This window comes from Gorilla gorilla, chromosome 15 (genome assembly GCF_029281585.2).
Source record: "Gorilla gorilla gorilla isolate KB3781 chromosome 15, NHGRI_mGorGor1-v2.1_pri, whole genome shotgun sequence".
In the NCBI taxonomy this organism is placed as follows: domain Eukaryota; kingdom Metazoa; phylum Chordata; class Mammalia; order Primates; family Hominidae; genus Gorilla; species Gorilla gorilla.
The window spans coordinates 86,280,013-86,307,819 of NC_073239.2; the positions used below are offsets into that span (position 1 = coordinate 86,280,013).

At 40.2% G+C, this 27,807-nt stretch overlaps 2 protein-coding genes across 6 annotated transcripts in view; one reads left to right on the forward strand and one right to left on the reverse strand.

Moving 5' to 3' along the window:
• Positions 1-210: 210 nt before the first annotated feature.
• Positions 211-18,434, reverse strand: ERH (ERH mRNA splicing and mitosis factor). 2 transcript variants are annotated; one of them, XM_004055362.4, is made up of 4 exons: positions 18,313-18,434; positions 14,902-14,989; positions 7,036-7,156; positions 211-720 (listed from the first exon to the last, which is right to left on the reverse strand). In XM_004055362.4, the coding sequence occupies exons 1-4, from the start codon at positions 18,313-18,315 to the stop codon at positions 618-620; spliced, it is 315 nt and encodes a 104-aa protein (XP_004055410.1). In that variant the 5' UTR covers positions 18,316-18,434; the 3' UTR covers positions 211-617. The 2 variants fall into 2 exon arrangements, with proteins under 2 accessions (XP_004055410.1, XP_055218171.1); XM_055362196.2 differs by lacking the exon at positions 18,313-18,434 and adding an exon at positions 17,711-18,046.
• SLC39A9 (solute carrier family 39 member 9) overlaps positions 18,221-27,807 on the forward strand; it is a 67,527-nt gene continuing 57,940 nt past the window's right edge. For 2 of the 4 annotated variants that reach the window (XM_019009827.3, XM_019009829.3), the window contains exon 1: positions 18,221-18,532. In XM_019009827.3, coding sequence (XP_018865372.2) covers positions 18,221-18,532 — 312 coding nt within the window. Of the gene's footprint in view, positions 19,554-27,807 lie in introns of all 4 variants that reach the window. The other 2 variants (XM_004055357.5, XM_019009830.4) reach the window with 2 other exon arrangements.

Consider the following 27,807-nt stretch of genomic DNA (forward strand, 5'->3'; position numbering starts at 1 on the left):
TAATTAAGATTCATTTAATTATGCTGGAAAAGTGAGGTAAAAGTATTATTAGCTTCACATAAATCACAGCAAAATGTGTTGCACACTACTTAAACTTTCTTCAAATTCTTTGTGTAGCAGCTATTGGTTTTTAAACTTAAAATGAAAAAATGCTTTGCAAGAAAATTCAATGTTCAAAGACAAAAAAAAAAAAAGCACTCAGGGAGAAAATATATCTAAAGGACATTTATTTATTTTTACCAAGACTTTATCTTGAGGACATGGCTAAACTGCATTTCCACCCCTCACCCCATCTTGAAGAAGGGTTAGTATGTGAATGTTATAAAGTAGATATGAACAGTTGAAGGACTGGAACCAACATTAAGTGACGAAGAACAACTTCCATCTAAATCATCATAAAAATGTTTAAGTAAAAAAAAAAAAAAGAGAAAGAAAAAGAGGAGGTAACGGGGGTTTCCGATTGAACAAGATCCTCACATTTCATCTAATACAGTCAATCTTGGCTAGAGTATAACAAAGTGGAAACAGGATTACTATGATACAAAACTTCCACTACAGCACGCTGTACACACCTGTGTTCCAAGCCCACCCGAACCCCCCCAGTGCTTCCAACACAATTATTTCCCAGCCTGTTGGGCCTGCCGACGAAGGAGCACGTAGATCTTCTCTTTAATCCAGTCCTTGTTATAAGGCTGGTATGTCTGGGTATCAGCTCGGTAACTGAGGAGAGAAAGGGAATAAGCAAAGTCACAGTGGTCAGTCACTGCCAGGTGTTTAAATCCCCAAATTATAACTGTCCAATGATGGCATAGATGTGCACACTTCCAAAAATGAACTTAATGAAAAGCTGAAAGAGCTACTTACACAGTCGTTGAATTTTAAGTGACATGAACTTTATATCACCTAGTACAATCTTATAGTGGAAAAAGAAAACATGACTTAGAACTTTTAAGTTAAATGCCCAATATGTTACATATCTACTTCTTGACAGAGTATGACCAGAAACCATGTGTTCTTCCTCCTACATAGTTTCTATTTTTATGGTTCCTTTAGTGATTAAAAAACAACAACAAAAAAATTGGCTGGGTGCAGTGGCTCATGCCTGTAATCCCAGCACTTTGGGAGGCTGAGGTGGGTGGATCACTTGAGGTCAGGAGTTCAAGACTAGCCCGGCCAACATGGTGGAACCTTGTCTCTACTAAAATACAAAAATTAGCTGGGCATGGTGGTGCACGCCTGTAGTCCTGCCTACTCGGGAGGCTGAGGCAAGAGAATTGCTTCAACCAGTGGAGGATGCAGTGAGCCGAGATCGTGCCACTGCACTCCTGTGAGTGAGACTCCATCTCAAAAAAACAAAAACAAAAACAACAATACTAGAACAAACTTTAGATTTGCAATGTTTATTCTGAATTAGCTAAAAAACCTTTAAAAAACATGCACTGGCGACAAAGATTTCTTGCTAATTTCCCTCCCCCTGTAAAGTATTAAGGAAATCTTAAACCTGTATTTTAGGATTTGCTTTTTAAAATAAATAATGCTAGAGGCCTATGGAGAAGAATTATCAGAAGATATAGTAAGCTCCAAAATATCTCTAATCAGAAGGAAAAGGAGTACACAGACTAGCATTAGCAGTAAAACTCCAATGGGACTGTGAGTAGTATCTAGTAAGATGTCACAGAGTACTGGGTGTCGCTTTAAATTCTTATCTGAATTAACTCATTTTTACAACCCTGTAAGTAGGTACAATTATCCTCACTTCCCCCCTCCCCACCGACCCCTGCTTTTTTTTGAGACAGAATCTCACTCTGTAACTCAGTCTGGAGTGCAGTGGTGCCATCTTGGCTCACTGCAACCTCTGCCACCTGGGTTCACATGATTCTCCTGCCTCAGCCTCCTGAGTAGGTAAGACTATAGGTGTGTGCCACCACGTCCAGCTAATTTTTTGTATTTTTAGTAGAGACCAGGTTTCACTATGTTGGCCAGGTTGGTCTTGAACTCCTGACCCTCCAGTGATCCAGCCGCCTTGGCCGCCCAAAGTGCTGGGATTACAGGCGTGAGCCACCGCACCTGGCCTCCTTTTTCATAAATGAGAAACCAAGGCTTTAAAAAGTGAAGCAAGTTATTAGCTAGGTAATGCTGGACTGGAGATAGATTTTAAATACTCCTGACTCCAGAGTCCTCACTGTTAATCACTAAGTTAGAAACCTAAACTACAATTTTTGGCAAGGGAAATAAATTCCAAAGTAGGAATGCTTTATAAAATTAACATCATATTCTTCCTCTGAACAGTAAGGTCACAATCTGGTTTATTAAAAATGTACAAGATTCCCATTTTTAAAAATGCTTAACCAAATTTAAAAATTCTAAAATGTAATTTTTTCTGAAAACTCTTTGTCCATGCTTCCTAATTAAATAAGCTCTAAGCTAGTCTACTGCAAAATGTAGCAGAAGAGACTATAACATTTATATTAACACTGGAAAATAACTTAAAAAGGAACAAAATTTCTCACAATTATCATATCTGGGTGGGACAGGCTTTGTTTATACCATTCCCCCCAACAAAAATCACTCTGGTTTGTGAACATTAAGGAATCCATCAACTTGCATGCAATTTTCCAACTCATCAAATAGTAGGCCAGGTGCCAGTGGCTCACGCCTGTAATCCCAGCACTTTGGGAGGCTGAGGCAGGCGGGCCACAATGTCAAGAGATCAAGACCATCCTGACCAACATTGTGAAACCCCGTCTCCACTAAAAAAAAAAATACAAAAATTAGCTGGGCGTGGTGGCGCGCACCTGTAGTCCCAGCTACTCGGGAGGCTGAGGCAGGAGAATCGCTTGAACCCTGGCGACATTGCAAGACTCTATCTCCAAAAAAAAAAAAAAAAAAAAAAGCAATAATGCCTTCTTTATGGAAAGCTGTGTGTCGATGGCTGTTAACCGGCACTTGAAAATGAGACAATTAAATGTTAAATACTTTAATAAAATGCCTAGTCATTGGCACAGATGAATCTTTTAACCTATTGTTATGGTCAATGAATGTAGGTTTATATAGGAACAGAAGCTGTGAGTCTGCGCAGTGAAATCAGAAGTGTCTTCAGTGATAACTTCTCTTACTGATCAGGAATACCTCTTGTCATTATAATAACTGACGGTGAAAATGTTCTTTATGTCTCTAAGCAAACAAGAAAATACTGCATAATCAAAAGGGTATTATTTTCACCTTACAAAAAGCTTATTTAAAAAACATACAGATCAGAAAACTGGAAAAATCTGACTCTGACTTTATACGAAATACAAATTTTCATGCCTAATTTTATTATTAATGCATGGTCAGTTTGCTCTGGGTTTAGTCATGTTACAAAGTAGAATCTTATTTATTCCATTTCCACCTACACTATTTAAAAAGAATTAATTAAAAAAAAGTCCTAGGTCACTGCCATGTAAATTTAATAGAAGCTATGAGCACACAACCATCTACAAACCAAAAATGGACCCAGTCTCTGGTCTGAGGAGTAATGGCCCAAATCACAGGATGTGCTGTGGCAGTGGGTGACCTCTTTGGAAAAAATACGTGATTTCTCCTGAATATTCAAAGAACAAAAAGGACATAACCAAAGTCACCTGGGGAAAATAGTTTTAAATCCTAAATTTGATTCTGAAAGTTTTTCAGAGGCCAGAAAATTTTCAACATTAGAAACAAACATAAATAGTTACAGGTTTTCAATCTATGATAATTTACGGTTTTTAACACTCTGAAACTACTAAAAAACCATAAATTATCATTAACCTCTCTTCTATATTTCTGGAAATACTGTAGGTGGGAAGAATTATCTAGGTAATAATTAAAGCTTTCCCCCTATTTTGCTTTAATATAGCAAATATTGTATTAAAAATCAGTTTAGTATGCTAGATATGGTTTCTAGTTTACATTTTAAAGTCTAATGCAGCCGGGCACAGTTGCTCATGCCTTTAATATCACCCCTTGGGGAGGCTGAGGAAGGAGGATCACTTGAGTCCAGGAGTTTGAGACCAGCCTGGGTAATATAGCAAGACCTTGTCTCTAAAATTTTTTTTTTTTATAAAGTCTAGTACAAAGTTAGAAAAGTTATGTTCTGTCATTAATGGCATACTTGTATATCATTAACATGTCACTTGTAACTGTTTTACTCTGTTCAATTTTCATATTGTTGAAAAAACCTCAACACCTTTTAAATCTCACTTGAAATTTATAATTTATCTCACACGTAGACATTAAAATTCATATCATTCTACTCCTGGCAAATTTAACAACATGCTTGTAATTAAAAATAAAACTCTATCCTGACTTCTTCAATCTAGTTGAAAAGGGAGTTGCTGCATATCTAATAATGCTGTGCTCAGCAAGCACTTGATCCTCACAAGGAGTCTTATGAACTAGATTTGTCTGAATTTTACAAATTAGCAAACTAAAGTTTAGCAATACAAAGCTGCCTTGTCAAAGGGAGCTAGCAAATGGTAGAGCCAGGATTCAAACCCAGCTATGTCTAATTCTGCCACTCCAGCTAGCTCTTAACCACAGCCTCCCAAGACAAGTAAAACATGATCCTTTGCTTCAAGTTTACTTCCCACTTACTGGGAGTAAGTACGACATCCCAAAAGCGTCAGGATTAGATCCTGAATGTTTCAGTAAGGTTCTTTTATAAAACCATAATGACAATCATTAATTTTTAATCAATGCAGAATATAGCTCTGTAATATAAATAAGGGAAATAGAAAATTATCAATAATTTTAGAAAGCTATTCCTCAAATAACAACACAAGTGACGTGCATTTATATAACCAATATTTACTCAGCACTAATTATGTACCAGAGATGCAGCAGTGAACAAACACAAAGCAACTTCTTCTTAAATTCTATCAATTAATATACACATTATTGGTAATTTCATATCCAGTGGATGATTCTGTCAACACTTAGGCCTCCCAATTCCATGAAGTCTTTTCCTCTAATGATCTCATCTCCTACCCTCTCTTGGCCAGATCCCTAGACCTTGTCATTTCCAACCACTTCAATTTCCTAATTTCAAGCATGTCATTCTCTGATCACCACTTCCTAACACTCTAATGTGAGCAATCCTTGATCCAGTGGGACCTACAATGAACTAATCTACCTCTGTTTCCAGCACCTCCTCCTACACCCCCAATTAAAGCTCATGGTCATTCAGTCATTGCTGTTATCCTCATATACGCCCTCAACCTTTAGCAAAATCTTTACTCTCTACCTACTCCTCACCTGTAACCATCCAGGTGAGAGAGACTAGGAAAAAAAAAAATCCCATGATCACAACGACTGATTTCACTTTAAATCACTATCAGATAGGTACTTTGGAGGACACTTAATGCATCCCTGAATTAATTGCAGTTCCCTAATTCTTTCACCTTCCTATTTCTTACTTTTCCACAAACCTGTAACACCTGTTTCAAATGATGTCCTTGCTCCTTATCTTTCTGAGATAACTGAAGCATACAGAAGATAATTCCACCCAGCTCCCAAATTTGCCTGTCCTCCCTTTTTTATGATTGAACTGTCCAAGAGCCAATTTGAGCTATCAGTTTCTCCTTCTCTGGTACATCATCCCATCAGCCTGCAAACTTACCATTACTTTTCCCACTTAAAAAAAAGCAATTTCTTTCTCCAGCTACAACCCCATTTTTCTGTTCTTTCAAGCAAAATTCTTAAAATAAAAAAAAGGAAAAAAAAAAAAAGCCTGTAATGGCCACCTATAAATCCTCTCTTCATTCCCTCCCATACACTGAAATCTGTAAGCATTTTACTCCTGGCACTCTACCACAACTGTTCTGGAAGTCACCAAAGACTTTCACAGTGTCAAATCCAGGGGTCAATTAAATTCTCAGTCCTCACATATCTGTTCTATCAATGATATGACACACTTCTTTATTTGGCTTCCAGGATATCATTGCTCCCTGCTCCTCCAATCTCCTAAGACTCTCTCCTTCACTCATTCCTCTGCAGCCTCAAAGGCTTCCTTAATGACTTCAAACATGCTAGGCACTCCTACTTCAGGACTTCTACACTAGCTGTCCCTCGTCCCCTCTGTCTGGTATGTTTTTCCTATAGATGTCTGAATGGCTTAAAGTACCACGCAACATTCATTTGAATGTTCTGAGTGATCAAAGCGAAATGGCTACAACTGGAACACAATGAAGAGGTACAGAAAACAAAACTCAAACATCCCAAGGAAATGCGTGTTTTGGAACTTTTGGGGAGACAGCATGGTGCAGCCCCATTCCATGATTGGCTCCAGTGGTGATCCAGGAAGTGCCTATGAGTAAGACTTGTATATTTCTCATCACTGCTCTTTCAACTTCTAGCACAGCACCTGACATGTAATAAATATTCAAGTATCTGATGACTGAGTATCGTATCATAAGGTGCTTCCATTTTCCTCGGTTAAATGAGCTGTATTTACACTCAATTTCTGTTCGCTAATGTAAAAAAGATTAGGTAAGTCTACAGTAACACTTTATGCTCCTTGTTAGTAGTTGTCAGAAGCAGATTATCATACAAACTATAACAAATACGTTAAAAAATCTCACTCTAACATACCAAAATATACGTACTTACACAGGGTAGGATTGAAATTAAATTTCAGCTATACACATATTTAAGTTTTTGAAATGTCATGAAAAAAAGATAATCTTAGTTTTAATCCAAAACCAATGGCTTTAGGACAAAGACTGTAAAGGAAAAAAAAATAAGGTATAAGGTACAAAGAACAGGGACATGGAACTTATTAATTAGGATCCTTTCTGGATACTAACTATATCAATTAGCAAAGTTACTTTTTTCTGTGCCTTTGGCTTTATGTTGCCAATCTCTTATTTCTGTAAGAGAAATATTAATTACTATACACTATGCAAATGCAAAGATCAGTATCAGGCACATAATTAGCTCCCAATACCATAAATCACCTCAAAGAGACAGAAAAACAATAGAAAATACAAGATAAAAGACATGTTGGCTAATACTTACACCAGGCAGCTGAGGTCTGCCAGATCATCGATGAAATCAAACAACTGACTGATGTCATATGTGATAGACGGACTGTTGGGATTCATTCTTTTCAGATGTTCTTCATACATTTTACAAACACCTAAGAAAGGATAGGAAAAAAAGCAAAATCTTACAATCGCATACACTTCTAGATATGAGCAGTGCTTATGAGCTGTGTTATATGTTGGTATCATATTTACGTTAATAAAGTTGGGCTGGGGAAAAGATGATAGATTGATGGCTTTTGATTATTGCCACTAGCAAATACTTTTTTATTTTATAAATTCACCAGGTCAGGTGTAGTGGCTTACACCTGTAATCCCAGCTCGTTGGGAGGCAGAGGCAGGAGCATCACTTGAGCCCCACAGTTTAAGACCAGCCTGCCTGGGCAACACAGGGAGACCTCATCTCTACAAAAATTAAAAAATTAGCCAGGCGTGATGGCGTGTGCTTGTGGTCCCAGCTACCTGGGAAGCTGAGGTGGGAGAATCACTTGGCTGCAGTGAGCCATGATTGCATCACTGCGCTCCAGTCTGGGCAGCTGAGAAATTCACCACAATGTTGGTGTAACTATTTTGTGTCTTAATAATAAAATGATTACTTCAAACCACTGGAGCTAAGGGACTTTAAAGACTTGCCATCTGATGGCTCAAACAAATAACATTGTGGGTCTTAACAGGTTTTTCAGTAATTCTTCCTAAAGCCACAGAGCAAAAAAAAAAAAAAAAAAAAAATTGGCAACAAGGAAAGAGATTATCCTAATGTATATTTAAGATCCTAGACTAGGCCGGGCACAGTGGCTCATGCCTGTAATCCCAGCACTTTGGGAGGCCAAGGCGGGCGGATCCACGAGGTCAGGAGATCGAGACCATCCTGGCCAACACAGTGAAACCCCGTCTCTACTAAAAAAATACAAAAAATTAGCCAGGCATGGTGGCAGGCGTCTGTAGCCCCAGCTACTCGGGAGGCTGAAGCAGGAGAATGGCATGAACCTGGGAGGTGGAGATTGCAGTGAGCCGACACTGGCCACTGCACTCCAGCCCGCGCGACAGAGCAAGACTCTGTCTCAAACAAACAAACAAAAAATCCTAGACTATGGATTCAGACAGACTTGAGTTCCAGCTCTGCCCCTGTCAAACCGAGGACAAACGATGCCATTCCCTGAACCACACCTGTCAAACAGAGTTAAGAGTGCCTCCTCATAGAATTGTGAGGTTTATTTGAAATAATACATATAAAGCATTAGCACATGAACAAGGATATAAGTACTTAAATATAATAAAAAAGATAATGAGCAAAATCATTAATAGCAAGCCCACATTACTAATTATAATTAGCTATAGAGTACATTATCTATTTAGTTTTTATTCAATAATACTCTCCTTTTTTTTTTCTTTGAGATGGAGTTTTGCTCTTGTTGCCCAGGCTGGAATGCAATGATGCGATCTTGGCTCACTGCAACCTCCGCCTCCTGGGTTCAAGCGATTCTCCTGCCTCAGCCCCCCAAGTAGCTGGGATTACAGGCACCCGCCACCACACCCAGCTAACTTTTTGTATTTTTAGTAGAGACGGGGTTTTACCATGTTGGCCAGGCTGATCTTGAACTCCTGACCTCAGGTCATCAGCCTGCCTCAGCCTCCCAAAGGGCTAGGATTACAGGCTTGAGCCATCGTGCCCGGCCTGATACTCTCCTTTCTTATTCCCACAAAAGGAGAATACACCTTTTCAGTCTATTCCCGCTGTCAACTATTTTAAGACTACTATGATGAATGGATAAGTGACATAAATGCTAGTTATCTAGAAAAAACATGTCCTATACTGTATACATAAGCCTTTTATTAGCTCCAAATTAACTTTATAAATTTCCTAATAAAAATACTATTCAACCACAGAACTATTAAACAACTATCTTAGGGTTTTTTATTGCTACTGGCATACTACATTGTGATCACAGAATATCACCCATGAGTTAATGAATGGAAAGAAAATAAAAACTAGGAAAATAAATTTGTATATGTTAAAAAGGCATTGACCCACAGTTATACTTTTTTTTTTTTTGAGATGGATTTTTTGCTCTTGTTGCCCAGGCCGGAGTGCAATGGCGCAATCTCGGCTCACTGCAACCTCCGCCTCCCGGATTCAAGTGATTCTCTTGCCTCAGGCTCAGCCTCCCGAGTAGCTGAGATTACAGGTGTGTGCCACCACACCCGGCTAATTTTTGTATTTTTAGTAGAGACGGGGTTTTGCGATTTTGGCCAGGCTGGTCTTGAGCTCTTGACCTCAGGTGATCCACCCGCGTCGGCCTCCCAAAGTGCTGGGATTACAGGCATAAGCCACCATGCCCGGCCTCCATTATACTTAATGGTTAAAGACGGGATGCTTTTCTGCTAAGATTAGGAAGAATACCAGAATATTTATTGTGCTACTTGTATTCAACATTGTACTAGAAGTTCTAGTCAGGGCAATTAGGCAAGAAAAAGAGATAACAGGCCTTCAGATTGGAAAGGAAGAAAGAAGTACAACCATCATTATTTGCAGATGACATTATCTTACAGATATAAAATCCTAAGGAAACAATAAAAATCTATTAGAACTAAGAAATGAGTACAGCAAGGTTGCAGGATATAGGATCGGTATATGAAAATAAGTTTTATTTCTATGCTTTAACAACAAGTCTGAAAATAAAATTAAGAAAACTCCATTTATAACAGTGTAAAAAAGAATAAAATTCTTAGAAATAAACGAAACAAAAGTAGTACAAAATGTGTACACCCTACACTATAAAATGTCATGGAAGGACTCTTTTCTTTCCCTTGAGACACAGTCTCATTCTGTTGCCCAGGCTGGAGTGCAGCGGCCCAACTGCAGCTCACTGCAGCCTTGACCTCTTAAGTTCAAGTGATCCTCCCAAGGATCTGTGACTACAGGTATGCGCCACCATGCCCAGCTAATTTTTGTACTTTTTTGGAGAGCAGGGGTTTCATCATGTTGCCCAGGCTAGTCTCAAACTCCTGGGCTCAAGCAATCCGCTCACCTTGGCCTCCCAAAGTCCTGGGATGACAGGTGTGAGCCACCACGCCATGCTAGAAAGTAAAGCCACCACACCATGCTTAATAAATGGAAAGACATCCCATGTTCATGAGTTGGAAGACCTGATGCCAATACTCCCCCAAATGATCTACGGATTCAACGCAATTCCTATAAAAATCCAAGCGGTTTTTGCAGAAACCAACAAGCTAATCCTAAATTTGACACAGAAATGTAGGAGACCCAAGACAGCCAAAATAATCTTGAAAAAGAACAACACTGGAGGATTCAAACTTCCTGATTTCAAAACTTACTATGAAACTACTCTAATCAAGACAATATGGTATTGGCATGAGGATAGGTATCCAGATCAATGGAACAAAAATGAGAGTCCAGAAACAAACCCTCACATTTATGGTCAACTGCTTTTTGACAAGCATGCCAAAACAATTCAACAAAGAACAGTATTTTCAACAAATGATGCTAGGACAACAGGATAGTCACATGTGAAAGAATGAAGTTGGACACATCCCTACAATAGACCAGAGACTTAAAAGTAGGAGCCCAAACTATAAGACCCATAGAAAAAAATAAAGGCATTAATATTTGTGACCTTGGATAAACCAATGGTTTCTTAGATATGACACCAAAAACACAAAAAGAAAAATATGCAAGTTAAAGTTTATAAAAATAAAAAACTTTTGTGCTCCAAAAGACACTATTAAGAAAGTAAGAAGACACCACAAACGGGGAGAAAACCTTTATAAGACATCTATCTGATAAAGGACTAATGTCCAAAAATATACAAAGAACCCCTAAAACTTAACCATAATCACTCAATGAAAAATAGGCAGAAGATCTGGATACCTCAATAAAGATGCAGACGGCAAATAAGCACATGAAAAGATGACATATGTCACTAGGGAACTGCAAATTAAAACAATAAGATACCTTAGAATGGCTAAAATCTAAATCAGTGACAACACCAAATGCTGGTAAGGATGTGGAACAGAAACTCATTCACGCTGGTGGGAATGCAAAATGGTCCTGCCACGTCTGAAGACAGTTTGGCAGTTTCTGACAAAGCTAAACATACTTGTACCACATAATCTAGCAATCACTCTCCTACGTATTTACCCAAATGAGCTGAAAACTTAGGTCCACACAAAAACCTACACAGAAATGTTTATAGCAGCTTTATTCATAATTGCCAAAAAATAGAAGCAACCAAGATGCTCTTCAATAAGTGAATGGATAACCAAACCATGGTACATTCATTCAAGGGAATATTATTCAGCAATAAAAAGAAATGAGCTATGCAGCCACACACACAAAAAGTAAGAACCATAAAAGCATACTGCTAGGTTGGCCAGGCATGGGGGCTCATGCCTGTGATCCCCAGACTTTGGGAGGCCGAAGTGGACGGATCACTTGAGGTCAGGAGTTTGAGACCAGCCTGGCCTACACAGTAAAACCCGTCTCTACTAAAAATACAAAAAAAGGTAGCCAGGCATGGTGGTGCAGGCCTGTAATCCCAGCTACTTGGGTGGCTGAGGCAGGAGAATCGCTTGAACCAGGGAGGCAGAGGTTGCAGTGAGCTGAGATTACGTCACAGCACTCCAGCCTGGGTGACAGAGTAAGACTCTGTCTCGCACACCAAAAAAAAAAAAAAAAAAGCATATTGCTAGGTTAAAGCAGCCAGTCTGAAAAGGCTTCATACTCCATAACTCTAACATGACATTCCAGAAAAGGCAAAATTACAGAGATGGTAAAAAGATCAGGGGTTTGGGGGTGGTGGCAGGAAAGGAGGTATAGGTGGAGCAATGGGGATTTCTGGTAGTGAAACTACTCTGTATGATACAGTAAAGGTAGATACATGTAATTATACATGTCAAAACCCACAGAATGTTCAACACATACAGTAAACCCTAACATAAACTGCGAACTTTAGTTAATAATAATCTATGAATATTAATTCATCAATCCCAACAAGTGTAATCAGACTAATAGAAGATGCACTAATAGGGGAAACTAAGAAGGGGAGGAAAGAAGGCGTATGCTGGAGCTCTGCACTTTCCAAACAATTTTCCCATAAGCCTAAAACTGCTCTAAAAACATGGTCTTAAAGTCTTTAACTGCTCTTAAAAAAAAGTAAGGGGGGAGGAAAAAAATGCTCTGATCTACAGGGGAATATTTACTACAAGAAAAAAAAAATAGAATAATAAAATTACCATTTGGCAACCAGATCATGTGAGAACTTATTTAATAATTATCTTAACATTTTTTTTAGTTTTTTAAATGGGAAATAAATCACCATTTTTAATTTTTAGAAAAAGAGCTACCAAGTCATGAAAAGACAGGGAGGAAACATAATAAATGCACATTGTTAAGTAAAAAAAGCCAGTTAAGAAAAAGCCACACACGATAATGATTCCAACTATATGACGTTCTGGAAAAGGCAAAACTATGGAGACAGTAAAAAGACCAATGGTTCCCAGAGGTTGAGGGTGGGGTAGGAGGGGATGAATAGGTAGAGCACAAGAAATGTTTAGGGCAGGGCAGTAAAACCATTCTGTGTGATGCTGTAATGGCGGACACATGACGCTGTGCATTTGGGAAAATCCACAGTAATGTAGGACATAAGAATGAAACCTAGTATAAACTATGAACTTTACTTAATGACAATGTTATCAGTAATGAATACTGGTTCGCCACTGTTACAAATGTACCACACCAGTGAAATTCATTAATAATAGGGGAAATTGTGTAGGGGTGAAGAAAGAGAGTAATATGGGAAAAACTGTAGTTTCTGTTCAATTTTTCTACAACCCTGAAACTGCCCTGAGAAATAAGAGTATTGCAGAATCAAAGACCAAATATGATAATGTAGGTTAGGTAACAATTTGCTAAGAGAGCTTGCATACAAAATCTACATCAATAGCAGGCAGAAACGTCAGCAGAGAAATGGATCTGTAAAGAGATGAAGAAAAAATGCCATGTTCTTCTTTAAGAATTAGAGTAGATGGCCTGGAGTGGTGGCTCACGCCTGTAATCCCAGCACTTTGGGAAGCCGAGGTGGGTGGATCACTTAAGGTCAGGAGTTCGGGACCAGCCTGGCCAACGTGGCGAAACCCTGTCTTCACTAAAAATACAAAAATTAGCTGGGCGTGGTGGCACACACCTGTAGTCCCAGCTACTGAGGAGGCTGAGGAAGGAGAATCATTTGAACCAAGAAGGCAGAAGTTGCAGTGAGCTGAGATGCACCACTGCACTCCAGCCTGGGCGACAGAGTGAGACTCTGTCTCAAAAAACAAAAAGAAACAAAGACACCTGCACTCATACGTTTACGGCAGTACTATACACAACAGCAAAGTCATGGAATCAACTAAGTATCCATCAATGGATGACTAGACAAAGGAAATGTGGTGTATGAGAATGCATGCGCACGCATACCATGGAATACTACTCAGCTATTAAAAAAAGAATAAAACCATGTCTTTGCAGCAACATGGATGGAATTGGAGGTCATTATCTCAAGTGAAGTAACTCAGAAACTCAAACATTTAATGTTCTTTTATTAGTGGAGGCTAAATAATGTGTGCACATGGACAGACAGAGTGGAATAACTGACACTGGAGACTACAAAAGGTGGGAGAATGGTGAGGGATGAAAAATCACTACTGCGTACAATGTACACCAGGTGATGGCTACACTAAAAGCCCAGACTTGGGTGGCGCGGTGGCTCATGCTTGTAATTCCAGAACTTTGGGAGGCTAAGGCAGGAGAACTGCCTGAGGCTAAAAGTCTGAGACCAACATGTGCAACACAGTGACCCCATCTCTATAAAAAAACCAAAAAATTAGCCAGGTATGGTGGCAGGTGCCTCTAGTCCCAGCTATTTGGGAGGCTGAGGCAGGAGGACTGCTTGAGCCCAGGAAACTGAGACTGCAATAAGCCATTATCACCACTGCACTCCAGCCTGGGTGACAGAGCAAGACCCCGTCTCTTAAGGAAAAAAAAAAAAAAGGCCCAGACTTTACTACTATGCAATATATCTATATAAGAAGACTACACCTGTATCCCTTAAATCTATTAAAACAACCTATTAAAAACAAACAGACACACAAGCCTATAGTGCTTGAGCTTAACCAGAATATATAAGGGATACCTGTAAAATATTTCCATACTGTAACAAAATAACATGTGACAAATAATAAGAGAATATTTATAAAACAACAAGCAGCTCTGGAAAGTCACTCATCATATACATTAGTTTAAAAAAAAAAACACCTAATACTTGTAGCAAGGAGGATACTATATACATAATTAATGTTTAAAATGTTCAACTGGCCAAGGCGGATTACTTGAGGTCAGGAGCTCGAGACCAGCCTGGCCAACATGGTGAAACCCCATCTCTAATAAATACACAAAAAATTAGCTGGGTGTGGTGGCCCATGCCTGTAGTTCCAGCTACTTGGGAGGCTTAGGCACAAGAGAATCACTTGAACCTGGGGGGCGGAGGTTGCGTGAGTCGAGATCGCATTACTGCACTCCAGTCTGGGTGATAGAGCGAGACTCTGTCTCAAATAATACATAAATAAATAAACAAACAAATAAATAAAATGTTCAATAATTATGGTCCATCCTAAATATCTGCTTTCCCTCCTAAAATCAGCAATTCAATAAATTTGGAGGGTTGGAAGTGATAAAGGCAGGCCCTGGGGTGGATGGACTATTAAAAAAAAAAGAAATTTGGAGGGGGAAAACCCAGTTCCTAAATGAGACATTTTTCTACTCCTTGATTAGTGTTAAACTCACCTTCCATGCATTCATTCACAGATTCGTAGTCAGCATAAGTTCTGCCTTCTGGCCTCTTGGTAGGCTGTACCAGCAAAATGGTGTGAGACTGCAGGGGGAAAACATGATTTCAATATAAGTTTCTATTTGAGAAATTCATAGTATGATAAAAAAAAAATCCCCATTTGTAATGCAATAATGATGCTAGTTATTAAAATGTAATTAGAGAGGCCAGGCATGGCATCCCATGCCTATAATCCTCGTCCTCTGGGAGGCTGAGAGGGGGAAAATCACTTGAGGCCAGAAGCTTGAGACCAACCTGGGCAACATAGCAAGACCCTGTCTCTACAAAAAAATAAAATTTGCCGGGTGCATGCCTGTAGTCCCAGCACTTTGGAAGTCTAAGGCAGGAGGATTCCTTGAGCCCAGGAGGCTGAGACTGCAGTGCGCCATGATCACACCACTGTATCGAAGAGTGAGGCCCTATCTCTTAAAAGAAAAAAAAAAGTAATTAGGATACTTTTCCCACAAAAATATTTATGTCTTAGTCTAAGTGTAGTATCTAGCTGGATTCACAACTCTGCTGTACGGTCTCCCTAAGTCTCCCAGTCCTACCGTACTTACTGCCTACAAGTAATCAGTATAAGCTACCTTGCCCTCCTTTTTCTTTTGTATCTTTTCTTCCCAACTAAATTATAAACCTGCTTAGGTTTTCTGTCTCCAGTGGTCACTTTCCATCTTTAATGCTCTTAAGTCACTAATAAAAACTCAGATGGGCTGATGAAAGGAAACAAAAGGGGAAATAGTATAATAGTCACAAGCATGGTTTCAACTTAAGCTTTTTTTCCAACCTTAGCATAAGAGCAAAGTCACATTTTATCCAGGGGTTAGACTTAACATTAAAGCAGTAAATTAGCAATATAAACATATCGTAAGAATTACCCTTAAAAATCCATTAAACTATTCACCTAGTAGATGACTTGCCTTACTGGGCTTTCTCATACCAAAATCACATATTAGTATCACACAGAAAGTTAGGTCATCACACTATGAGAAATGTGAAATAATGCCCGAAAAATAGCAGAGAGACTTGTCTTCCACTTCGTGCTCACTGGGAAACATGTTTTTGTTAGTGATCAGTCACTAACAAATCAATCTCAGTGTTTCTCAACCTGGGCTCTATTACATTTTGGGTTGACTGATTCTTTGTTACAAATGTCCCTTGGGGAGCAAAAAATCTCATCCAGCTGAGAATTCACTGGTCTGTTGAAAATATGACCCACCTAATTTTTTGCTACATGTGTAAGGTTAATTAAATGCAAGTATGATGCAACTCCACTGTAAATCCAGTCCCAAATCAAACTATTCACCTTTTTCCTTCTCTTCTGCCGTACTAGTATTTTTCAGCCAAAAACCAGAAAACAAAAATCTCCTAACAGGAACCCTAAACTGTTTTGGAATAACATAATTTTTTTTTGGAGACAGTTTTGTTCCTGTTGCCCAGGCTGGAGCGCAAAGGCGCGATCTCAGCTCACCGCAACCTCTGCTTTCCGGGTTCAAGCCAATCTTCTGCTTCAGCCTCCCAAGTAGCTGGGATTACAGGCATGCACCACCATGCTCGGCTAATTTTGTCTTTTTAGTAGAGATGGGGTTTCTCCATGTTGGTCAGGCTGGTCTTGAACTCCCGACCTCAGGTGATCTGCCTGCCTCGGCCTCCCAAAGTGCTGGGATTACAGGCGTGAGCCACCGCGCCTGGACAAAATGATCAGAATTTTTAACCATCAAATTGGAACTGAAATAGCTGAAGCCCAGACTTTCTGAATAAACAATGGAAAAATAGTACATTTAACATGACATGCAAAACCAAGGGTTATCATACCCTTCTCTCCCCATCAAGAACTAAATCACTTGGACTAAAAGTTTCAGAGGGTTTGACATAAAAACGGAACTTGGTGACAAGAGACGAAGGATTAACTCTCACCTGTAATAACCTGAGCAGTCAAAGCCTTTGTTAAATCGATTTAAAAGCCACAGAAAGCATCATATTAGATTATTTGTTATACAGAAGTCTTTGTAAGCTATCTACTCAAAAAGTTTGATTGAGTCATTTAAGAAAAAATAATTTTGTAGAAACCACGTGCATTCTTGCAACAGAGCTTGCCCTATACACTAGCTATCTCAACTGCTACTATAATAATTGTATTCCAATTCTAATGCAAATTAAAGGACTAATTTGAAAGGGTAAGAATGGAAAAAGCTATACAGCATGTTGCTTTTTATATCTAGTCTTAAAATGAACACCGGGCAAAGTTTACTATTTTCAATACTTACTGCCCAAAGACAAGGATTAAAAATCACTAAGAACATAACATGATACATTTTAAAAACTGTGGTCAAGTGGTTATCATTTTTAAATGGCATTGCTTTCCTGCTCAAATTCTTTACAGATTATACCACCTCTCAAGCCAGTTTTGGTCACTTTCTTCGAATTGGAGCTTACTGATCATCCCGGTTGGGTTCTAATAGAGCTGGTCTCTGAGCTGAGCCTACTTTTCAGCCTCCAGCCCCAAGAGGATATAAATACAGATAAGTACAGGATCGAGGGCTGAGGGACGCGCCACATGCAATACCTAGAGGTCTCAAAAACAGGAAAAAAAAAAAAAAAGGCAGAGCACAGGAAAACGAAAGCTGAGAAAACACACTGCAAAGCAAATACGTCCTCTCCTGGCCCACATGCTGGGTATAGCTGGATCTGTCAGCTTCGAGAATAGTTAGACAACCCTGGCCCATTGTTCCTACAGCAGGCTAGAGCATTTGGAGGGAAAAATACCATATCCGGCAGGGCCCGGTGGCTCACGCCTGTAATCCCAGCACTTTGGGATGCCGAGGCGGGTGGATTGCTTGAGGTGAGGAGTTCGAGACCAGCCTGGACAACATGGTGAAACGCCGTCTCTGCTAAAATAAAAAAACTAGCCGGGCGAGGTGGCGGGCGCCTGTAATCCCAGCTACTAGGGAGACTGAGACAGGAGAATTGCTTCAACCCAGCAGGCGGAGGTTGCAGGGGTCCGAGATCCCGCCACTGCACTCCAGCCTGGGCGATAGAGTGAGACTCTCTATCTCAAAAAACAAACAAAACACCACCCCCACGTCTCCCTCTACCGAGTAACAATCGGGAGAGAGTTCATCCTCAGGCCCAAGGCACGCCTGACCCGAGCGAGCAGGCGGGCGCGCAACCGCACGGCGGACCGGGTCTCCGAGGCCTAGAGTCAGGCCTGGCGTCCCTGCGGCGGGAAGGATCAATCCACCGACTAGAGTGGCGGGGAGCATCACGCGGCGCTGCATGGGGCTCGTGTGGAGAGGAAAACGTATGGGGCTGGGGTCGCTCTGGAGGCCGGGGACTCGGACTCGGGTAGCCGCGGAGGCCTTTCTCACCATCGCGCCAAACTCTCTTCGCTACAGCAGCTGCCGACACCGTCGCCGTTACACGAGCTTAACTACAACGCCGCTAACAGCCAATCCTCGCGAGAGGAGCCGCCGGAAGTCGTCGAGAATGCAACGCAAAAGAGCCTTTTGGATCATAGAGGCACAGTCACTTCCGGCAGCTAGAGCAGCTACTGACTCTGTTTCAGCCATCTTCGATAAAGGCAAAGAGGTAAGTAAGGGAAAGTTTCCAAGCTTTAGGAAGAATTATTTTTTTTTCAAGACGCTGTCTTCCGTACTTTCGTTATTAAACATACGGCTCAAGTGATCACCGGTATAGACAGTGACATCAGACATCTTTAATTAGCCCTACTCAAAAATGGCGGCAACGTAAGTATCCTGGGCCAGAGGTCGGTTGTAACCCGGAAGTGCCTTTGTAAAGGAGGGGGTGGTTAGACAATCCGGAAGTGGATGGAATGAAGAGGTGCCACTTGGCGGCCATGGCAGCTGTAGTATCGGCGACTCCGGGTCAAGGCCCGGTCGAGTGCAGTACCATGGGCAGCACCGGGTATGGGGCAGAGACAGCTTTGTGTCAACTTTGCTGCTGAACCCCTAGGACCCATCGTTAGAGACCTGCAGGACTCCTTTCCTCATCCCAGGCTCGGAGGAGAGTTTGCTGGGACTGGTGGGCTGGTTTCCTGCTCTGGGGGGCGGATCACCTTCGGGGCCGCCTCTTGGAGACAGGGGCGCCTAGGGAACGAACAGGTTCGCTTGAGTCACTTACCCGCCGCCGCCTAAGACATTGTGCCACCCTCAATCCGACAATCGAAGAAATCGATCATTCGCACATTTTCCCCATTGACTTTTTCCCATCTCTGTTAACCCACGAGAATCTAATGACTGGCATCTGAGAACCCAGAACCTGGGACCTTAGATTGCTGTAAGCTTTCTCTGGTGCTAATATCAGCAAAAAGGGTCTGTTGCCGGGTACATTCAAGAGGAAGGTGCCTCGTGAACACATCTGCTGGTGGGAAGGCCTAAAGAACTGGAAAGCCCACTCTCTTGGAACCACTACACCTGTTTAAAGAACCTAAGCACCATTTAAAGCCACTGGAAATTTGTTGTCTAGTGGTTGTGGGTGAATAAAGGAGGGCAGAATGGATGATTTCATCTCCATTAGTCTGCTGTCTCTGGCTATGTTGGTGGGATGTTACGTGGCCGGAATCATTCCCTTGGCTGTTAATTTCTCAGAGGTAAGAAATTCTCAATTTTCTGTCAGCTGTCAGGATGGCTGTGAGATAGTAGTTTTAGTTGCAAAGGGAAGCTGCTTCCCTAGTTAAATCTCAAAGCTGAAGGTCTCATTAAGAAAGACTATCTTTTTTAAAAGATACATAACAGTTAATAATAGAAAGAAACCTCATATTCATTAGTGGAATTCTTAACCTGGGGTGGATAGATATTCCACGGAAGATCCTAGAGTATTCTGAATCCCCTAGAATTGCTTACAAAAATTTGAGGTTCTGTGCATTTACCTGGAGAGAGGCACCATAACATTTCTTTTGATTCTCAGAGGTTTCATGAAATCAAGATTCCAGATTGTTATCAAGAAAATAAATGGAGGGCTGGGCGCGGTGGCTCACGCCTGTAATCTCAGCACTTTGGGAGGCTGAGGTGGAAGGATCGCTTGGGCCCAGGAGTTCTAGACCAGCCTGGGCAACGTGGCGAGACCTTGTCCCTACAAATGAGGCTGAGGCAGGAGGATCGCTTGACCCCAAGTGGTTGAGGCTGCAGTGAGCCGTGTTTGGGCCACTGCACTGCAGCCTGGACAGCAGAGTGAGATCCTGTCTCCAAAAAAGAAAAAAAAAAAAAGAAATGGAGAATGTTATTTTTCTACATGAACTGAAATCAATATGATAACTTCTTTTTGAGAAAGTCAAACACACCTTTCTGAGGAAAGCTGTTTTGTTTTGTTTTTTGGATGCCTGTACTAGAATGAATGTAAGAAAAAACTAAAATAGATTGTTTTTAACTCACATTTCCTTTTAAAGAAGGGGAGCCTTGGAATTGATATTCTGAAGTTGTTTCAAATCTATTTGCTTAGCAATGAATTTTTGGTTAATACGTTTTGACATTTTCGTTAATTTGATTGGCACCTTGAACAGACGTTAAGCGAGGGTCCCGGGAAGAGGGATAGATGAAAGCACTGTTCAGTGAACATGCTGATAGGTCCTTTAGGTAGGCATAAGGAATTCACGAAGTGCACAGCGTTCAAAGATTTAGGGGGGGAAAACTACTACATTCAGAGGGAACAAGATTTCATGAGTTTGTCCTAGAGTTCAGCAGTAAAATAGGCCCTAGTTTCAATGCCATTCCTGAAAGTACTTTCAAAGGAGGCCTGAAGTAGAAAGAAAAGGTATAAATGAAATATTAAGTACACCTTGAAGAAACCTGAGGAAGAGGAGACATTACAGGTGAAAATAGCCTGTGGGTGGGAAAGAAGGTGGGACAAGGTGTTGTCAGTTTGAGGAAAAGTAAAGCCCATAGCCAGATGGAACAGATGCTTAAATTGTTGCTGTTCTTTTTCTGTTTCCTTTTTAATCTGTACCCCTCAGCATCTAATGATAGCATTTTAAAAAATTACGTGCATTACCTAACTTCACTTAAAAAACTCAAGCTGGGTGTGGTGGGGCGCGCCTGTAGTCCTAGCTACTCAAGAGGATAAGGTAGGAGGATTGCTTGAACCCAGGACTTGGCCTGGGCAACATTGAGACTCTTTCTCTTAAAAAAAAAAAAGAAAAGAAAAATCAGTGACATATAGATGAGGAAACGGAGACTGGATAGGTTCATGAAGTTTGTTAGAATCAGAAGAGAGGTATTTTTTCAGTCTAGCTTTTCTGACTCAGACTAGTTCGTAGCCACTAAGCATTTCGGCAAAGGTACATGGTACATATACATGGTAGCCTGTGTGCCAAATCCAGCCTGCAGACTGTTCCATTAGCAGAAGTTTATTATTGTTGTTCTTTACCAGTATTTCCTCAAGGCAAAGGTTGGGTCGGGCTGAGTAGCAGCTGTTAGGCACAATCCTCCTTGCCCTTGAAGCCTGTTTCACTTATTTGGGTTACCTGCCTGCCCAGTACTTTGTGAACCTGCTGTGTTTCCTTTGACATAACCATATTTTCTTATAACTATATTAGAATTGAATTGACATTAGTAGGGCTGACATGTGTGAGACTTGGGTTGGTTTGTATATTTTTAAACATATTGAAGTAACATTTATGAATAATCATAATTAATTCTGATAAGCAACCAGTAAAACTTTTTATTTCTATAAAATGCCTTTAACTTTACCAATTCCAGTATTTTTTCAAACTACCTTGAATGATTATTGCAATATGCAGATATATACTATTTCCTTTTTCACTAGAAGGAAATGTTTACAGGAGTGGTGTTAATAACTGGGCCATTAATACAGATAATTAGTATGTCATGTCATTTGTGGCTTTCTTAAATTGATGGTCAGGTGGTCTTTTCCAGCTGTAGGTCTTAAAATGCTAAAATCAGCATTCATAATATCTGTTTATTATTAGAGTAGATGCAATGCATTTTGAGCTATTAGAATAAAAAATGAAAGTTATATATAACTTAAAGACATCCTAGAATTCAACTAGGATTTCTATCTCCTAGGAACTAAACATATTTTCTAGGTAAATTATGCCATTATTATGGACCAATGTTGTAATGAAACTAGTGAGATGGTAAATTTGTAAAAATAAATTTCATCACGGGGGACTGGAAAGCACCATTTCTTTCCTTAGAAAATAATTCCCCAAACTCCTACACTGGATAAATGACTTGCCTTTTTAAGGAAGTCTGGCTTTCTTAGAGACTAGTGTTATTGTTTTACAGTTCACTTTCGTTTACATCAGGGGTGTCCAATCTTTTGGCTTCCCTGGGCCACATCAGAAGAATTATCTCAAGCCACACATAAAATACACTAACACTAAGATAGGTGATGAGCTAAAAAAAAAAAAAAAAAATGCAAAAAAACCTCATAATGTTTTAAGAAAGTTTATGAATTTGTGTAAGGCTTCATTCAAAGTGCTCCTGGGTTGCATGCGGCCCACAAGCCATGAGTTGGACAAGCTTGATTTACATGAAAAGATATGCTTTTTATTCATGTTTTTAATCTTGCTGCTGCTTTCTCATTCAATACTTTTTCTAAAAATTTCTCAGAACAGGAATAAAAGTCAGATGATCAATTATGGCAAGATTAGTATTTAAAAACGAGTTAAAGTTAGGTAGTCTGAAATTGCAGTAGTGGTGGGGTCTGCCTGCCAGATGTGACCACCAAGAGGTTTATGTGACATTGATTTCTCTGTCAGTTTCTCCTCACCCCAAAACTACCTTTCTTGATACTTTTGTGGCCTTCTTCCTTGCCCTTTGACCTGGCAACTGTACTTTCATGCCTTAAAAATTTATAAAACAAAGGAAAAAAAATCCGATTCTCAAATGCAATTATAAGTAACTATGATAATCAGGATGTAAATTTTTTCAGGATACAGGAAAGAGAAACACTTTTAACTTTTAAAGGAGGCCAGCCATGCACTAAGTGGCTCACGCCTGTAATCCCAGCACTTTGGGAGGCTGAGGTGGGCGGATCACCTGAGGTCACGAGTTCAAGACCAGCCTGGCCAACATGGCGAAACCCCATCTCTACTAAAAATACAAAAATTAGCTGGGCGTGTTGGCACGCGCCTGTAATCCCAGCTACTCAGGAGGCTGAGACAGGAGAACTGCTTGAACCCAGGAGGCGGAGGTTGCAGTGAGCCGAGTCCCACCATTGCACTCCAGCCTGGGGAACAAGAGCAAAACTTTGTCTCAGAAAAAAATAAAAATAAATAAATAAATAAAGGAGGCCAAAGCATGCTTTACACAAAGGAAGCCCTGTTTGGTAAGGGAGCGAGACCCGTTGGTTTATAGTTAACACTGTCTTATGTTTTTTCGATTGAATTGCCAATGAGTAGTTTTCTTTGGCTCTAAATAACAATGTTACATAAGTAGGTTGAGAGCCTATATTACCTAGTATAAACTCAGTGCTGCTGCAGTTGATAAATGGAGCTATGATACAAAAACAGATGGCTCAAGTGGGATTTCAGATTGATTATCTGAGGGTTGTTACTCACCTGAGTATGTCTCCTCTTTGTCACAGAGCTGGTAACAGAGAGCAAGCTGTTTTTGGCTCAGAGCTCTACAGCAATATTCCTCAAACTGCCTGGTAAAGGATCAGTTTTTGTTTTTAATATTTATTTCAATCCATACCAATACACTTATAAAAATGAAATAGTAGGAAAATGAAGTGAAAAAAAGACATAGAAAATACAAGCCCAAATGTATTGTTAAATTCAACAGATAAAAAATTACTACTATAATTGTAATAATCATATTGCTCTAAAAATTTCTGAAGGCTTTATCTCAGTTTCCATACTTTTGTTATTGCACACCAGTTTGAGTTATAATGCCACATTTTTCATGTATTAAAACAGCAAAGCAGGCCAGGCGTGGTGGTTCACGCCTGTAATCCCAGCACTTTGGGAGGCCAAGGCAGGCGAATCATCTGAGGTCGGGAGTTCAAGACCACCCTGACCAACACGGAGAAACCCTGTGTCTACTGAAAATACAAAATTATTTGGGCGTGGTGGCGCGTGCCTGTAATCCCAGCTACTTAGGGGGCTGAGGCAGGAGAATCGCTTGAACCTGGGAGGCGGAGGTTGCAGTGAACCAACATTGTGCCATTGCACTCCAGCCTGGGCAGCAAGAGCAAAACTCCCTCTCAAAAAAACAAAAAACAAACAAACAGAAACAGCAAAACTGGGTGTAGTGGCGCACACTGGTTAGTCCCAGCTACTCCAAATGCTGATGTGGGAGGATCACTTGAGCCCAGGAGTTCAGGGTTTGCAGTGAGCTATGAGTGTGCCTGTGAATAGCCACTGGCAACATAAGGAGACCTACTCCCTAAAATAACCAACAGCATAAATCCGTAAGTTGGCAGATGAAAGTAGTGCTATTCTTAGGATGATTTTAAAGATGAATATGATTAATAATGCACTGATTTCAAAAGGGACTGTCTGAGACAGTATCATTGAAAGTCAGCGTTACTACTTGAACAAGCTATTAAAATCCAAATCTCTTCTCTTAAATGACCTTCTAGGATTGTTGTGAGGTTGAAATAATATAAGCACAGGCTTAACACTATGTCTAGAACATAATAAAAACTTTCAAAAATATTGAGGCAGATTCTCAATACTGATTAGAAAAACTTTTAAAGATTTTCGTTTTTATAACTTTGTTCTAATTTATAATTGTTAAACCTTTTATTTGGAAACAGACTTAATAATGGGAACCTCCTCCCCCTCCTCCCCTTCCCAGTCATGGAAACTTCTTGGCAATTTGTTTGGAATCCAAAAGTCTTGTTTTGGGGTTTGGTTTGCATTACTATTTACCATTCTATTTGGAGAGGCCAGGGCTTTTCCTCTACCCTCCCTGCTTTGTACTATTTTTCTTAGTATTTAACTCTCTTTTCTTCATTATGCTTACTCTCATTTTAAGCTTTGTTTTGTTCTTTCATGTTTTAAAGTTTTGTGTCTGTATTAGTCCATTCTTACACTGCCAATAAAGACATTTCTGAGACTGGGTAATTTATAAACGAAAGAGGTTTGATTGACTCACGATTCAGCATAGCTGGGGAGGCCTAAGGAAACGTACAATCATGGCAGAAGAGGAGGCAAACACATCCTTCTTCATGGGGCGGCAGGATGGAGAAGTGCTGAGCAAAAGGGGGAAAGCCCCTTATAAAACCATCAGATCTCGTGAGAACTCACTGTCACAAGAACAGCAAGAACTCACTATCACAAGAACAGCATGACCTCCCACCAGGTCCCTCACATGGGAACTACAACTCAAGATGAGATTTGGGTGGGGACACAACCAAACCATATCAGTGTCTGATTATAATAACTGACTCATTCATAATAAGTATCTTTAGGGGTTTGAGTTACCCGCAGATCAAAGGTTTATTGTGTCTGAACAAATTTATTCAGTATGCTTCTGCCTCTGCAATAGGTTCTCTTTGAAGTAGATTTAACAATGTTACATTTTTAAGGACTTTTATATTGTCTGGTACATTGCTCTTACCCTCTTATGGTAATACGAGAGATTTTATACCTGTTTGGAATTTCATTTGTAAATTCTAAGATTTGAGCCGGGCATGGTGGCTTATACCTGTAATCCCAGTGCTTTAGGAGGCTGAAGCTGAAAGTTTGCTTGAGGCCAGGAGTTTGAGACCAACCTGGGCAACAAGTGAGACCCTGTCTCAGATGAATGAACGTAAATTATAAAATTTTAAACTTTGCAATCTCAGTAAATTTATCCATATCTGGAAAGAAATCATCAGCTTGTCTTTTCTCAGATTGAACTACAGATTATTGTTTCATAAGGATCCTTGATAAAACTAAGTTTGGATCAAATAAAATCCAGTTGCAATATGATTCAGTATTATTTTCCTGAAAAACTTTGTTTTCTCCAGGATACTATATTGATAAACATAATTAAGACTTATCTGCATAATAATATTAATAATGTTTATTGAGCTCTTTCTGTATACCAGGCAATGATATGCACTATCTTATTAATCCTCAGGACCAAGACTATGAGATACTGTTAAACCTCACTTTACAAATGAGCAAACTCAGGCTTGAAGAGGTCACAGACTGTGGTAGAGGTGTGATTTGGAACTAAGTCATTTTGATTCCTGTTGCCAAATCAATCACTTGACTACTAAATGTTGCCTTTCCTAATGAATGCTGTGTAAAGGAGGAATGAAAATAGGATCTACCTAAATTGATGCCTTTAGCTCCCCAAATTAGGAATATCTTTCATACCTTCCACAGTATATCTCATGCTTTCTGCCTAGTCAGTGGAGTAGAACTTGAAACTCCAGAGGTAAACAGTCTCCAAATACCATTGAAACCTATAAGAAATAAGTTAATATGTCTTAGATGCCCTTTAAATTAACACCTGCCAATTTGGAATCTGAAGTAGTTCGTATTGTGAACTATCCAAGATGAATTTCACACTTGACATCCTCACAGGTTAGTCAGTCGTAAATTGTGCTGTTCAAGAAGTGACATTCTTTTCAAGAGAAGATGACGTGAAATGGATTCAGAATGTTTCTGTATATGATAGTCTTAACCTCTCCTCTAATTAAAGAATTTAGTGATGAGACTTTTGTTGAATGACAAGATCCCCTTCAGCTCAGTATGGAATTCCAGACTGGGCTGAGCGCAGTGGCTCACGCCTGTAATCCCAGCTACTCGGGAGGCTGAGGCAGGAGAATTGCTTGAACCTTGGAGGCGGAGATTGCAGTGTGCTGAGATTGTACCATGGCAATTCAGCCTGGGCAACAGAGCGAGACTGTCTTAAAAAAAAAAAAAAGTAGTAGTACTAAGTATGAGTACTGGTATTTCTTAAAACCTATAATGAAATTACAGAAATCTCAGTCTTCCTTGAATACTAATATTCAGTTTTTAACTTGTTGAAATAAAATGGAAATAAATATTAGTTAGACTGGAAATTCTTTGTTTTTTTTTTTTCTGAGATGGAGTCTTGCTCTGTCGCCCAGGCTGGAGTGCAGTGGCGCGATATCAGCTTACTGCAACCTCCCCTTCCCAGGTTCAAGCAATTCTCCTGCCTCAGCCTCCCCAGTAGATGGGATTACAGGTGCGTGCCACCATAACCGGCTAATTTTTTGTATTTTTAGTAGAGACAAGGTTTCACCGTGTTAGCCAGGATGATCTGGATCTCCTGGCCTTGAGATCTGCCTGCCTCGGCCTCCCAAAGTTCTGGGATTACAGGCATGAGCCACCACACCCAGCCCTGGAAATTCTTATATGGAAATTCATTTTTAAATGAAAAGGTCTTGAGGGTAACTAATAGATAATTACATCAAACTATCTATTGCAAACCCTGTATTTATCTGAGGTTAATTACCTTCCTTCCTTTCTTTCCTTTCTTTCTTTCCCTTCCTTCCCTTTCTTCCCTTCCTTCCTTCCTTCCTTCCTTCCTTCCTTCCTTCCTTCCTTCCTTTCTTCTTTCCTGCCTTCCAAGTTTCACTCTTGTTGCCCAGGGTGGACTGCAATGGCATGATCTTGACTCACCATAACCTCCGCCTCCCAGGTTCAAGTGATTCTCCTGCCTCAGCCTCCCAAGTAGCTGGGATTACAGGCATGCACCACCACGCCCCACTAATTTTGTATTTTTAGTAGAGACAGGGTTTCTCCATGTTGGTCAGGCTGGTCTCAAACTCCTTACCTCAGGTGGTCTGCCTGCCTTGGCCTCCCAGAGTGCTGGGATTACAGGCGTGAGCCACTGCGCCCGGCCAATTTTCTTTCTTTCTTTTTTTTTTTTTAATTTTGAGACAGAATTTTGCTGTTGTTGCCCAGGCTGGAGTGC